This window comes from Excalfactoria chinensis, chromosome 2 (assembly GCF_039878825.1).
Source record: "Excalfactoria chinensis isolate bCotChi1 chromosome 2, bCotChi1.hap2, whole genome shotgun sequence".
Lineage (NCBI taxonomy): Eukaryota > Metazoa > Chordata > Aves > Galliformes > Phasianidae > Excalfactoria > Excalfactoria chinensis.
Window position 1 is genome coordinate 34324892 of NC_092826.1, and position 16202 is coordinate 34341093.

General features: G+C 33.6%; 1 protein-coding gene across 6 annotated transcripts in view; it reads left to right on the forward strand.

Moving 5' to 3' along the window:
• Window positions 1–16202, forward strand: part of ASPH (aspartate beta-hydroxylase) — a 95830-nt gene that overhangs the window by 22126 nt on the left and 57502 nt on the right. For 4 of the 6 annotated variants that reach the window (XM_072328555.1, XM_072328553.1, XM_072328554.1 and 1 more), the window contains one exon: window positions 15135–15224. In XM_072328555.1, the coding sequence (XP_072184656.1) occupies window positions 15135–15224 (90 nt within the window). Of the gene's footprint in view, window positions 1–1554; window positions 2308–15134; window positions 15225–16202 lie in introns of those variants that run through there. The other 2 variants (XM_072328556.1, XM_072328557.1) reach the window with 1 other exon arrangement.

Below are 16202 nucleotides of genomic sequence, written 5' to 3' on the forward strand. Positions count from 1 at the left end.
TAAGTCTATAAAATTTAATTTTTATAGAGTTAAGCCATGGAAGAAGTTGGAGAGGGGTATTTGTAATACCTTGGTTGCTTCCTGGATTCAGTCTATCATTTTAAAACCTTTTGGGCTATCCAGTGAAAAATTAAAGAGAATGGCTGGTCACTCAAGTAAAGGTCTGGACACACAGGTACAAGGATGTGGGGCATCATGGAATTAGAAGTTTCCTCAGAATTATCATTGATATTTTCTCTGTGTGCCGTAAGAAAAATATGTTGCATCACGCTTAACATCTCTGCCATAAGCTTCTCTACCTTGAATGTTTCGTTAACCTGCACTTAATATTGCTTTGTAGTTTGCATGTGCCAGGTGTTCACCTAATTTTTTTGTCTCAACAATCTGTCATCTTAGTCCACTTTTCTGCTGTTCTTTCCAATGCAAACAAAGGTTTGTTCTGGTTAGAAGTGGAGAAAAACATTCCTTTCTCTCCTTCTTTAAAGCTTACTTATTACTGATGTTTATCATTGCTTGATCATTCTGTTGTGCTTTTTCCAGAATGGAAAAGTTGAGATATTATTGTTGTAAAACACTAGATTTTAATAAATAATAGTTAACCTTGACTTTAACCATGACTTTGTATTTGAAGTACTAATTAGATCAATTATCAAATGGCCTAAAATAGCAAGTCCTGGTGTCAAAGTTCAGAAGTGACAAGCTCTGTCTTTGCTGCTCTGGCCATCTGTGTGTCTCTTCTGCTGCTATCTTAAGCCAGCTTTAGACTTTCTATGCAGCAATTCATAAGGATTAAAAAAGAAAAAGAATCAAATCTGTGTTCCATTATATTGGATAGATCTTTTTTTTTATATATTTATTTCTATATATATATAGTCTCTGTATACCCTTCCATTTGGAGTTAATTCCTGAGGATATAGTGTCTGATGTTGAACAAATATAATAGAAAAAATGATTGAGAATCATTTTCCAAAAAACCAAATCAAAAAGCAGCCAAACAAGAAAATCATAAAACCCTCAGCAATCAGTCTAAGTGAAATTAAAATTTAACATAATGCATGATAGAATAACTGTTATGTTTACAGTGTGGCTGTGACAAATGTTGTTTAAATACCGTTTCCTTTTAAACGTTATTCTCAGCTGTCTGATAATGCAAAGCATTCAAATTTCAACATGATGGTTTAAAAAAAAGAACAGAAATTGCATGCGGGAATCATGAGCCTTACTGTTTAAAAACTTTCTAAAAGTAAATGCTACAGTAAGAAAACTGAATATAGGTGGATTTGATTTTAGGATTAGAAAGAAACCAGATGAGAAAGCAAAGCTGCCTTCTGCTTTAAGGTTTTTGCATAGTATCGTGCATGTTTATTGTCCAAATTCTAGCCTATACTTTAAAAAACTGAACTTTCCTAACATCCTTCTATTTCCTAAATAGCTCTCCTGTCAAGACTGCAGTCTGTGACATGAGTTGTCTATCACAGATCCTCTGTTGACAGTTTCCTCTTTCCACCTAACTGCTGTCCTTTTTTTTTCTCTCTTTCCTCTATTCTTGTGTAGGCCTGACCAAAGATGGCAGTAATGAAAATATTGATTCCCTTGAGGAAGTCCTTAATATTTTAGCAGAGGAAAGCTCTGATTGGTTTTATGGCTTTCTCTCATTTCTCTATGATGTATTGACTCCTTTTGAAATACTAGAAGAAGAAGAGAGCGAAGCTGCAGATGATGTTGATGGTACGTCACAGAATGAAGGGGTTCAGGGAAAAAAGACTTGTGTTATTTTGGATTTACAGAACCAATGACTGAGAGACTAATTTGATTGGCTTTCAAAAATGTCCATGAAATCATCAGTCTTAATATGACAGGAATTTCAGGCATTGAGGGGAAACTCCCAAATGGACATTCTAATGATTGTACTAAAGTCAACTGTGCAATACAGTTATGATAGCTGAAAGCTTTTCAGTGACTTTTCCATTTTTGTGACAGGAAGACTAATAACACACAGCTGTGTAAATATGTAGAATAAAACATCTGTCTGCAGTTGTGTAGCTGGTTTCTTTATGTGCTTCAATTTGTGCATTTTGTGCACAAATCCTACAAAACTAAATGTAATAACCTCTACTGTTAACGTTATAACATTTGTCTTTCTACAAAACATTAACTGGAGCGTTTTGTAACAGCTTTAATTGTAAAGTATTCTGGCATGAATGCATTATGTAAATACATATTTGTATGTTAATCCTTAACGTAGACATAACAATGATAATTCTCCTGTGAAATTTAATTTTAATAAATAATTCATCTTATGATTCACTGATTGCTCAGCCAGACACTTTTTACCTGATCAAATAAAAGCACTTTGCTTAAAAGTGCTTGATAGCTTTACAAAGAGATTCAGTTCTTAGCGAACATCATTTTCAGACTGATGTGTCATTTTGTGGTCTATTCCTCCTATCTCTTTTCCAATTAAGGTTTCAGTCCTTATGCCAACTTCCTCCTCCTTTTCGTGTTCTTTTTCTTCTTGCAAGGGCTGTTCTGAATTAAAGTAAATAATAAAATAAAAATAAATAAATAATAAGGTAGACCTCTTGTGGAAGTGGGAAGCTGTGACTGTATATTTCTTATGTAATACTGAATATATTAAAGGTTAATTATAAATTAGAATGTAATGTCTTCTATTCCGTGTTTAATTGAAGAGTGCTGTCTGCTGTCATAAAATTACTGGTATATGAGGGGTAGTTTATAAATGCATTCTGCAATCTGTATCAAATCCTAAAAACTGGAACTGAGCTGTAATTTTGAAACAGGAAGAGTGTACTTAATCAGATTATTATTATTCTTTATTTATGAAGTTATTGTTCAGAGTGTTTTTTGCTACGATTACACTTGTATCTGTTCGCCATATAAAGTTTATACTCTATTGAGCAAGCTGAAATTTCAATGTCTTTTTCAATTGAATGAGTATTCAGTTGCTTTGGCATTGCAATTTTAAAGCTATTTAATTTGCCTGTTTTGAGACTTTACCTTACCATAAAACCATCCAACCAGAAGAAGGTTCTACTCAGTCTTCAAAAAGTAATAAGGTGTTAGAACTTGTTTGTTCTTACTCCTTTTGGTGTAACAATTAAAAATTATCAGTGGTGTGTGTTGATGTCAGAGCTTTCTTGAAGTTCAAGGTAAATTGATTTTAATGAATTGCATAATTTGTTGTGATTGCAAGCAGGACAGGACAGGTGACAGTAGTTTTGATGATTCTTCAATCATGTTTGAAATTAAGAAGAAAATGAAACCTAAACTTTTAGTTTCTTTGATAGTCGTTTACACAGATCTCAGCTGGTAAATTAATTTTCCGACCAAAGTCCAAAAAAGTTCAAAGTAGTTTGGAATTAAAATAATTTTAGAAAGCACAGCTGCTGCTTTTTACCTAGTTTTGGCTTCTAGAACTTTTATTACCAGATTTTAATCCTATTTTAATGTTTTCAATGACAAAAATATACTGTGTAAATGAAAGGAATTTTCCAATTTTTGTAGCTAATGAAGAATGAAAAGTTGGTGATTTACATGAAACTGATAACAGGTTTCATTAGCCACTTTCTTACAGGTCAATTAAATTAAATCGCAAAGAACCACAGAAAGAAATGCCTTTGTCTAAAGCTGTAATCTTCCAATTTGGCCAGTGCTTTTAGAATTATGTAGGATGATTTGTGTTACCCTTTTCCTTGTGCTGGTAAAAGTTTGTTATAAGTGCCAGTCCTCAGAAAAAGCTTACAAGCTTTGAACAAAATACTCCATTAACTTTAGTAGCATAAACTGTTTCTTGCCTTGATATTAATATAAAGAAATTGTAAGGGGGAAAAAAAGACACCTTAATACATGCATGTCTTAGAAGCTGTATAGCTGAGAACACATGGAAAGTTTGAATCCTGTATTTCTGTGACCACCTTAAACAGTATTTAGCTGGAAAGGAAGAGAGGATATTTTACATGCTGGAGGAAAAACATAATGCTCATAGTATATAAAATCACTTAGAAATGAATAAACAGGAAAGCGCTGGCATACCTTTGAAATAATTAGAATAATTCTGATAATAACTTTTGTCTCTGCTATTATGGTGCTTTTTTTTCCCCCCCCAAATATGAGCTTCTTGAGTGCTTTTTCAATATGTTGTTTGAAGGTCAATGAATGAGGCTTACTACCTGTAGCTTTTATTGCATATTAATCTTGCAATACAAGTGGGTCTTTGGTGACTGGCCTTAAAATAAATAAACTTTTTATGAAAGTTTTTCATATGATTTTCAGTTGAATTGAGCGGTAGAAGAATGCAATGAAATGTTAGTAGGATTTTCACGTCAGTTCGTATTAGTTAATGATTAGATGGGAAAAGAAACCACCTGTATGATAAATATGATTTAATAAGCATTTGAGAGCTGCCTGAGGTGGTTGTGGAGTCTGTTTCTATGGAGATATTCAAGACCTGTATGGATGTCTACCTGTGTACCTACCTATTGTAGGGTACCTCCTTTTGCCAGGGGCTGGGCTCAATGATCTCCCGTGATTCTGTGATTTGAAAGCTGTTGTGTTCAGCTGTTACGGACAGATGCATACTATTTTTCTGATTAAATTGCCATCAAATAAGCAGTTACTGTAATGATGGAACAGCAGCATGAAATTCATTAAATGCACTATTTCATGTGGTCAGATGGATGGCTTCTTTCAGATGAACCTTATGAACCTTATAAAAGGCTTGTTGATTTCTAGTAAGAGATGAGAAATCAACAAGTTATGTGACTTCAGAAAATAAACTGCTTTGTGCCCTTTGTTTGTGATTTGAATTTTCCTTCTAAGATCAGGTAGTTAAATAGGTAGAAGGTGGCATGCTCTTGGGAAGGTTACAGCCTTTGGGATGTCTGGCAGTGTGCATGCAGATAATGAGTAGAAGGAATTTATTTTAAGGGTAGGTGTATGATAGCCTTCTTTCAGCTATTTTGTTGGGCAGAAGGCCTTATCTATCCAAATCAGTGTATGCTAAATAATAATTATTATATGTAGATACACATTCAAACGATGATAGCTTTGTCTGACTTTCACTTCTGTAAAAGGAAAAGAGGGGGCGGGGGGAAGAAAAGAGATAGATGTTAGTTTTTGCCTTATAGGTTTATATTTATTCTTTCAGTTCACAGTTGTAACATTTTTGGATAATTTTCTGTATGGTGAGGTAGGCCTTCTGTTTAAAATCAAAAAGCTAGCTAGTGGAGTAGCAAGATTTTATTTTTATTACTTTTTGTTGTTGTTTTTTGTAATGTTCTTAGATTTGACAGGTCCATGGGTGTTATGGGAAGAGTTGGAATGCAAGTCTTAGTAACGCTTGAGCTTGACACTTTCCACTTTGCTGCCCAGGCTTTGTAGAAATGGCAGTAGGGTAGCAAGTTCCTATTTGACAGCTGCTTAGTGCTAAGTATGACCATGAACTTTGTGATGAATGTGACATAACGTTTTCTTTTTAAAATACAAATGGATAATCTACATTTAATCAATTTATAATGCATGTTAGTATAGCTTAAAAGTTTTGTTTTGTTTTGTTTTTTTTTCCGTTTACTTATTGTTTTGAAATTAATTTATAGGAATTTCTGTGTCAAGACTTTTTTGCATAAAAAAATTATCTTAAAATTTTCAGCATCACTAAATGGTTAACATATGCATATGCAGGAAGAAGCTCTCATATGGAATTTGTTCATGAAGAGAAGAAAGTTTTATCATATTTGTAATACCTATAATATATTAAGATTGAAACAATGAATTAAATGAAGATATAAGTTTATCTACAATAATGAACTATTTACAATTAACCACATTGGCAAGATTACTTAAGTAAAACTTACCTTTAGAAGATATGTCTTAGAAGGTAATGGCAACCCTTTCAAATATGCAATTTCTTCATTCCTTTATATGTGTTTAGAAACATCGTTATTTCTTTTATGTTGTCAACATGGGATGTTTATAATGTAGAATTAATTGGAAAACAAAAGGAATTTGAAAACCAGCTCATGAAGATACTTGAAATGCATTTTTAGAATAAAGATCTGTTACTTCAGTTATGTGATTTGTAAAATTCTGCGTATTGGCTTGTATACCCCGAGGCTGTAAGAGCCCCCATCTTTGCTGGTGATTTTACTTAGTTGCCAGGTTTTATCACATGCTCACTGAAATAGCTATTTGACTGGGAAAAGTGAAGTATTGTGATGCATTTCTTGCTTCAGCTGGTTAGATTTCATAAATGAGGTTTTCTGTGCAGTAGTCAATGTGTGTACTTGTATGTGTACGGTCATCCAGTTAGGGTGGAAATGAATATGCCACATGATTTCTGCCTTGTGATTTGTATATAATAGTAAGATTTTGAACATTATTGTTATACATAATCTTTCTGTAAGTGGGTCTATTCATATTATGTTAAAATAGGTTATTTACATCATTATTTCAGGCATTGATAATTCTGTTCAAAGCAGATTTATAGGAATTAAAGCTTGTTTGAATATTTTACAAGTGAGATATTAATGAACAAGGTGTTTTGTAATCTGCTTTTCAGGGTAGCATGTATATTTTCATTTAAAAATCTTTTCAAATGTCTTATATAATGTTTTTAAGTGTGCGAGTCCTTGCAAAATTTTCCACTTTTTCCCTGTGATAACATGCTTGTAAGAATGTTATCTCAGTATCCAGGATCACTTCATTGTGTCATGGTTTTGCAATTTTGTAATTTTGCTATCAGTATTCCACATCATAACATCATGTTAAGCATAGATAATGTACTGTGTACATAGATGAGAGGTTGTTCTTAGATTTAAATACTGGTGTGTGCAGTTTACGTATTAACTGATGCTGTAGTGTAACATAGTCAGAGTCTAGTCTTCTTTCTCTGTGAGGAAGTTGTTTCGGTGTTGCTGAACATCTTGCTTACAGTTCAGAATTAATAAGACCTGAATAACAAATGTGAGTCAGAACACTGTACTTCAGCAACGATGGCAATCCCTGAACTCAGCAAGACCTTCATATCTCAAGTTGAATTTGTGAGGAAACTAATTAGAGTATTTTGTTTGTCTAGCTCAATTTAAAAGAATTTGGGCATAGTGTAAGTGCTCAGTGCTTTGAAAACATGTAAGGGAAATTAGGTGTGACTTCCTTGTCTGTGTAGTGTTTTCCTTGTTTGCTTTTAAGACTAAATATTGAGGTATATTGATGTAGTCCAGGCAATTATGAATTGTTGCTTTTAGGAACCTGAGGTAAATATTCAGATGTCCCATGTAGGCCCCTTATGTGAAGGAGAAGCCTAATGCTGAGACACGAGTATATCTTTACTTGTTTAACAGAACAATGTATAATTTTTATGTATATTTACATTTCTTTAAACTTCAGTTGTTGTTTGGCTAGTAGTTCACATGATTTTTGTTGTTAAAATAGTTGTGTTTATGGGATTTAAGTCACAGTACAGAAGCATGATAATCCAGTTATTTTTGTGACATTGTAAAGACACCAAGGCTACCTATGTTTCATATTTTGGAGAGGCTTTCGCCCAATTTATGTGTGCTTTTTACCAAGTTTCACAAGATGCTGAATGATCTGAATTTCTGTTACATATTTTGGGGAAGTAGGGCAGTCAGCATTTTGTATTTGACTTGGACAGAGCATTAATTTTTTAATAAGTCCTAAGTTTTAAATGATCTTATTAAAGCAGCAAGTAGTTTGACTGAGCTGAAATGACAGCTGTTGTTTGGAATATGAGCAAATCATCATTGTATTACAAAATACATATTTTGCTAATGCTCATATTTCCATTGGATATATTAGCACCCAAACATCTAGAAGAAGAAATGAGAGTAAAATAAACTTAATGTGTATTGTTACTTTTGTGACATCAAAGGTCTAATCTAATCTTTATACGATCTGAAGTTTCTTATTTTGAATTTTATTCATTTTTGCAAAACACAGATCATAATTGTGGGAAAATAAATAAGTTTATATAATGTACATTACGTAGATGCTTGTAGATCCCTTGAGTTAATACATAGTTGAAAAATTGGTCATAATTACATGACACAATGCTTTCCGAGGAGAACTGAAGTAGCTCAAGGAAGCTAAGAACAGCTCAAGTAAGAACAGCTCAAGTAGAGTGCACCTGCTGAATGTGGTACTTTGCTTCAGTTAATTAGCCTTCTATTTCAGCACCTGTTTTGTTCTTACTACAGAAAATGCTTTAGTCTTATTGAGCTAATGGTTGATATTTCTCCGTAGCATTACAGTGTGCTACATAAAGGTAACTTTTTACACGGCAGATTCAACGTTTGTTGAATATCACAGATATGTTCATAACTCATTTCCATTTTACAATAAATCAGGTGAGGAACCAGGAGGGGTAGCCAAGAAAAAAGCTAAAGTGAAAGGTATTTTGAACATTTTTCTGTGTGGAAATTTGTGCAGATGATGTCTGAAATGCATGCATGATGCAAACACAGATTGCAGGTTATAATATCTACTAATATTAGCTGTGTTGATTAAGTGTTGTCTAATGGAGCAACAAACTATTATACCCCCTATTTTGCCACCTATTGTCACTTAATGGCAATGTGAGTGCTTTTCTAACTAGACATTTGTTTTTCTTTTCTTTTTTTTTTTTTTTTAAATTATTTTTTTAACAGCAGTTTTGTTTTTTGGATATTAAGTTTATGTTAAGTTTGTATTCTACGTGTTCTTTAATAAAGTTCTGAAACATACGCAGGTTTTAGTCAGTGTCAGATCTTTGTTATTTTTCATGAATTCATGGTGCTATTACTTTATTGTAGTTGGGCTTGATTTCTTTTAAATTATGGAGTGAATCATAATTCAGTTACTTCATCTCTTTTTTTATGGGAGGAAAATTTAAAATTAGTTGACTTTTCCTTAGATTTGCAGGATCAATTGCAGTGATGGTCTTAAAAGTAGCTTAAAGTAGGATAGCTTACAACTGATGTATGGTGTATCTCTATTCACAATTACATTGCTGTACAAGTAAAAAATAATAGTTCAGAGGTGTTCAGTGCAATAAAGAGACTTTAAAACTTTAAGACTAATGAACTTAAACAAAACTCCAAATTACTAGATGCATTTCAGGTGTTGAACCCTTTTAGGGATGCTCACTTACCTCCACACAGCATGATGATATACAAAAAATAAAGTCTCTTTATTACATTGAAGATGTTTTGAATTTCATGTATGTTGTGGTTTAGGTTTTTTTCCCCATCTGTATGTGAAAAATTCACATTACTTATAATATAAGGTCTCCTTAGAAACAAAATGCATCTGGTGGGTGTAGCTGTCATCCTTACGTGAATACGTCTTAGCATTTTTGCATGCAAGTTTTTTTGTGTTTTTTGTTTTTTTTGGGTTTTTTTTGTTTTGTTTTTTGCATTTGATCCACATTGTGCTTGTTATGACTTACTGGTGAATTGTGTGTTTCCAAGTTCCTAATAAATGTCATTTAACAGCGTATTTCTGTGTTTTGGATTGTTTTCCAAGGGTGCTTGATATGAGAATGAAGGAATGGTGTGATAATTTCTGAATGCTTTATGCCAAAAAAAGGTGCTGGAAGGAAATAGGATGTTCTTCCATTTAGACTGAGCTGTGTGATTCAGTTGTTCGCTTCACAGAAAAGTTATGTAGGTGATAGAGGCAGAGAGAAATGTTACAAGAGACTCTGGTCTCTGTTTAGAAGACTCTAATTTTTCTCAGAAGTCTGAATAAAAATAGAATTATTGTGTTTTATTATAAAATCTTTATTGCTTTTATTTTCCAGTAATGTGGGAGCATTAGTACTTACATTAAATACAATTGAACGCAGAGATTGAATGGAATGATTTCTGAATTCTTTTGAGAGATGGGGAGAAATAAAAAAAAAAGTATTCTGGAGAATGCTGACAATGATTTTCAAAACTGAACAAACTGGAAGTGAATATTAAACATCTCAGTTTTGAGAATGCTGTTCTGACTCTTCAACCAATACATTACCTAGATACTGTGTCACAGCCACGTGTGCTTATTTTCTCTATTTCAATTGTATCACCTGAGATAGAACTCCAAAAATGCACACAAGTAAATAAATCAGTTAAATCAAACCATTGCTGTTAAGACCCCATATGGAAAAGATGTACAAATTGATTTGCTGTTGTTACTTTGATTTCATTGACTGTGGCCAAATGAAGATGGACATCTTTTTTTGAGCTGATGACCAGAATGCTATGTCTTCTACTGAATTATTGTGTACCTGTTTCCCGTATTTCTGAAGTACGTACCTAGGAAACTTTTTTAAGGCTCAGCTTAATCCAAGATAATGTCAGGGATATGATATGGTATGCAATTCTGTTGTAACAACAGTGTCAGTTACTGTTTTTAAAAGTTGATAAAATTGTGGAGAAAATAAACTATGCTGATGTTCTTTGCATTTCTAGACCCTGCTGGAGACACAACATTGCCAAAGATTGAAAATTGATTGGGTCCTTTTCAGACTCGTAGACAAAACTGTTTTTAGCATTCTGCAGCAAGATAATGGAGGCATATTTTTTCCTAGATCAGTGTTTTATTTGGATGCGCTTAAATTAAGCTGAAATTACTGTCTGACTGCATGGTGTGGGATATTGCTAAAAGTCAAAACTAATTTGTTTAAATTGATGTTTGACGTACAAGTGTAATGTGGCAGCTAACAAATATTAAGATGATCAAAGCATTTAGAATTGTTCGTACGGTGTTCTCTGATCTTAGAATGATCTTATTGAACATTTCCTCTTTTTTAATGGAAAAACTAAAAAGTAAAAGAAACAATTGCAGAACCACTCAAGAAATTGAAGGAGAAGGAATCCAAGAAGGAGGAAATGAAAGATGGGGAAGACAAAAAGAAGGCCAGAAAAGGAAAAGATGCTGCTGAGCGAAAGGAGAAGAAAACTGTCGATACGAGTAAATTAAAGAAAGAGTCTGAAAAGGTTAAAAAAGACAGAGGGAAGGAAAAGGAAAAGGTTCTAGACAAAAATGCAAAACCCAAGGAAACACCAAAAAAAGCAGCTGGTGAAAAGGCTGGTACTGCTCAGGTGGGAAAAGAAAAAGAATCAAAAAAGATGGTTAAAAATCCATCTAAAATTTCTGAAAGCTCAGCAAAGGAAGACAAGAAAGAGAAGAAGTAAAGTTCTGATTGTGCTAATTTGGAACAGACTCGAGTATGAGAGATACAGTGTATTTATCAGTGTGGTAAATATGGCAATGAGAAATTAATGCTTTCTGGAAATAAGCGTGAACAAAGGTTATTTTTTTTGAAAACTGTGCTATGTAAACACGAAGCAAAAATGTCTGCTGTGAAACTCAAATGTGTACATATGTTAATATACCTGGCTATTAATGTATGTTGAAAACAGGAATATCCAATTTACGCCAGTTACTTCAAGCAAATTCTAAACCTGATTTATTTTTCTTTCTTTGTATCCATTTATTAAAATGTTGTTTTATTGATTTGGGACTGAAAATGTGTGTCAAATGAAAGTTTAAAAGAAACATTAGGAGGATTATCAGGATACACACAATATGAAAAGTTTGACAAAAACAACCAAGATGAGCATTAATAGGGTGTATTGTCATAAGAATTTAGCAAGTAACTGTAAATTAATTCTCTGCTGAACTTTGCTTCCTGAAGTGGGTGGGGAAGACTGTGTTGTATACAGATACATAATACGTAATCCAACTTCATTTATTATGTATAATTGTTACCTCCATTTTTTTTAACAATTCTGTGATAATATCCTGTTTGTTTCTTCTTTCTTTGCATCTTTTAGATCTGAAAACTTGTTTCATTGTGATTTTTCAGTTAACCCAAGTTTTCCAAGTTGCTGATAATGAATACTTCAAAAATCAGACCTCTTATTTCAGTTTTGATGGCTACTAATGGATTTCTGTTACATTTTAAGAGTAGGGATTTGCTGCTATTATTGTACTCTGGCTTAATTAGAGAACGGTTTGTATCTTTTGCAACTCTTATTATCTTCCAATAACACTTTACAAGTATTCAATACTTCTGTAAGCCATCTCCTGTATTAGTTTGCAGTTATAGCTTCTGTATTCTTATTACCAAGAAATGATTTATCCAGCAGTCTCATTGGAGTAAATGAAGCTAGAAAATGTTTCTTCAGACATCCATTTCCGTATCTTACTGAATCTGTACTTGCTTACAAGCTGATACAAGTAAAGGAATATTTCAAAGTTTTACTAGATAGGCAGTGTTGCCTAGCATGCTGAAATAAGAATTCTTCAATAAAATTGCACAATTTAAACAGAACTTGTAAAGAAATGTGAGAATTTATTATTATGATACTGCAGTATTATTCTAATCTAAAGAAAAAAGCTAAAGAGTGAAGTTGAGCATGATTATATGGTGTAAAATGTTTGAGCATGTTGGTGTGGTGTAAAATTAAAGTCCCAGAGGTTGATTCCTATATTGTGTTCTTCGTTCTGCTTAACTTTTCTGTATCGCTGATGGCAGTACACTTACATCAAACTGTTAATATAGCACATACATGTTTGTAAGATGCTTTTACTCCTACAAGAACAAAAAGTTGTAACAGGGTAAGGTGCAGTCTGATTGATTTTTGAGACAAAAAAGTTTAGAAAGGGGGTGTGTGCGTGCGAAAAGACTTGAAGGCAGATTTTATTGAATGCACTTGCATAATGAGTATTCTTTTTCATGTTTCAGTCAGGATAGAGATGTGTTTATTCATCCTTGATTTATGAGGTTGTAAGAGATATATTTAGTAGTGGAATGCATACTCTAGTATTTTATATGACATGTGAGAAAGTTAACTAAAAGTGAAATGTAAATTCCGGTCTTGACTGCACAGAGGTGGGTTGTTAATTACAGTGCTTTTATATGAAACTTAGTTGACTTAGTTAACTCATGTAATGCAGATTATATTTAAAAAAAAAAAAAAAAAAAGAAAAAAAGAAAAAAAAAAAGTAGAATTAGGTTTTTTGTCTTTGTATTTTTTTTTTAATTATTATTATTTTTTTCATAATTCCATGTTGTATAGAATAATGGAATAAGTACATGTGCTTCTCATGGTGCTAAATAATAAAATCTCTTTCAAATAGACAAAGCTGTGTGGAGGCATATAAGCCTTAATAGAGATATGTTTGACTCTGATAGAGTCATTTTCTCAGTGGCCTTGAGGAAAGATGACTGAGAGGGGATCTAATCCAGGTTAATAAATATCTGAAGTGTGGGGGCCATAGTGGCGAGGCCAGGCTCTTTTCAGTGGTATGTGGAGACAGGACAAGGGGAAATGGACATAAGCTGGAGCATAGGAAGTTCCACACGAATGTGCGCAAGAACTTCTTTACAGTGAGGGTGACGGAGCACTGGAAAAGGCTGCCCAGGGGGGTTGTAGAGTCTCCTTCTCTGGAGATATTCAAGTCCTACTTGGACGCCTACCTGTGCAACCTGGTGTAGGGAGCCTGTTTTGGCAGGGGGGTTGTACATGATGATCTCTAGAGGTGCCTTCCAACCCCTACAATTCTATGATTCTGTGATTATAATATTTCTAAAGCCAAACTGGCTTGAAATAATTCTACTGCACCTAAAGTTACTTTTACTTGGGTGTTAGCAGTGAAGGAATGGTTATTGTACTGTGGTTTCTTATTTATACATCAGAACTTAGAGCTTTTTTTTGTTATTTGTTTTTTTGTTTGTTTGTTTGTTGTTTTATTTTATTTTATTTTTTTTAAGTACAACTCTTTTGAAATTAGCTTGTTTTGGGGAGGCATGTGTGTCTATTTAAGAAAGTGGAGGTGTTCAAGGCCAGGCTGGATGGGGCCCTGGGCAGCCTGGTCTAGTATTAGATATGTAGGTTGGTGGCCCTGCATGGAGCAGGGAGGTTGGAGCTTGATGATCCTGGAGGTCCCTTCCAACCCAAGCCACTCTGTGTTTCTATGATCTAAGATCTCAAATGTGAATCCACAAAAGGCATCATAAGATCATGGGAGAATTCAGTTTTGAAGGTTCCTTAGGAGGTCCTTATTCAAATATCCTGCTCGAAACAGGGTCAACTCAGGGTAAAACCAGCTTACTCTGAGTGTTGCCAAGTGCTGTCTTGAAAAAATCAAAGCATGTGAATGCACATTTCTGCACAGGCTGTTCTGCTGAGTTGACTGTCCTTGTGGAGGAGGGAGTTTTTCCTTGCATTGCATCTCTTATTTCAGTCTTGCTTGAATATTTCCTGGGGAATGATTGAGAGGAGGATTAAGCTAATATCAATACATTATTTCTTGTGGCTGTGTTGTCTTAAAATGTGGCATCATCTTTCCAACTTCTCATTGTAGTTCATGTAACTAGGACTATAAGTTGTAACTAACGAATATCTCATTCTTGTGCAGGCCTTTGTCTGAGTAAGATATGAATAATCTTTCTTTCCATCTCTTACCTTTGTGTTAATCGTTGCTGTTATTGGTTGCTTTTTTTCCCATGGTGTTTGGTCTAGAAAGATTCAGTGGTAGGGGTAGTAAAACACATTGTGGCAAAGCATCATCAGTCATGCTTTTTGTGGAATTACTTAATTGTCAGGAGAAATTAGAGTGACATTGCTATATTTTGAAGAAACTACAATCCTCTTTATCAGATCTTTTAAGTTATGAAAGCATATTCTTATTATGAGCTTCATATCCTGAATTTCAAATTATTTATAAGATATGAAAGTGATCACGTAAAGCAGTTTTTCCCAAGGATTGTGAGGAAAAATCTGATGCCTGTTAATCTTTTGGATACTAAATAGATCTTGACAATAGCACAGCAGTTTGTTTATTTATCCTGAATTAAAGACAGATGCTTAAGTTTTTGTCCATGTTTTTCTCATTGTATGTCTGTCTTTAAACTGTATATTTGTTTATTATCTCAGTATGCTTTGGTCTTTGTGTACACTAAATAACAGTACAGCCCTGCTGTTATGATTGATTGTTTAAACAAATTTACAAGTGTTTAATGTCAGTTGATTTAGTTGCTGCTGATACAATTGAAACAACTTATAAGTCAATCAAACAATAATAATAAAAATGCCTAAAGATAACTTTATAACTGAAAAATGCAGGCCTAAAAGAAAGATCTGTCCCAGAACAGCCAGCATCACCAGTATCCGAGGAGGCCATTCAGCCTGCTGAGCAGTCATTCGTCAGATCAGGTAAGACTTTTCATAAACCACAGAGGAAGCAAAAGAGCCCGTGTTTCAATTGATTTAGTATTCTGTTTCTTCAGTGTACAAACTCATTGTGGTATTTCTTTGGGTAAAAAATCAAATCTTTAATCACTTTTATGTGTTGTTGATACATTGTAACACTTAACTGGAGTGACTGTTAATAACTTTTTGTAAATCAGGAGCCACAGAGTTTATAGCTTACACAAAGTATAGATGCTACTCTCCTCACTTCTCACGATTACTGTTAAAGCATATCACAGGAGAGTGACTTTCTGCTGGTGTATAGTTATGGTCTTCATATGTATTCAACCATGTACACAGTCAGATTAACAGCAGATTGTCCAGATAAAAAATAAAAATTAGATATTGAAATTAGTAGAAATAGTTTTCCTATTTGGGGAAGAGGAAAAAGAAAAATATAGAAGTAGTAGTATGGCAGCTATTCCTTTTAAATATGAATTTTACAGTAAGACTCTTTACAGTTTCTTAAGTAATCTGGCAAGAATAGAAAGGTCTATTGTTTAATTCTAGTAACTTTGCGTTTCTATGTTGTTTTAAACTTAAACTAAAAAATTGAATTGCTTGATAAGATTAATCGAATATTCACTTTTCTACTGAAACTACTAGTGTATAAAAGAGTAAGAACAACTTTTAATATTAGAAAAAAAAATGTCACTTAAATATTTAAAAACCCCTCAAATATTAGTAAAATTTATTAGATTCAAGAGGAATTTAGGGGAAAAAATATTTTAAATGTCAACTTTCAGATATGCAATTTATGTTTTCCTATAATTCACAATATATTTTCACCATATATTGAATATATATATTCACAATATATATTCACCATATATTGAATATATGCCGCTGCCTGCGGCACTGGAGGGCCCGGGTTCGAATCCCCCCTGTGGCGCAGGGGTAGAAGTGCTACTTCGTTACACAGAGGGCTCGAAACCCAGGAGT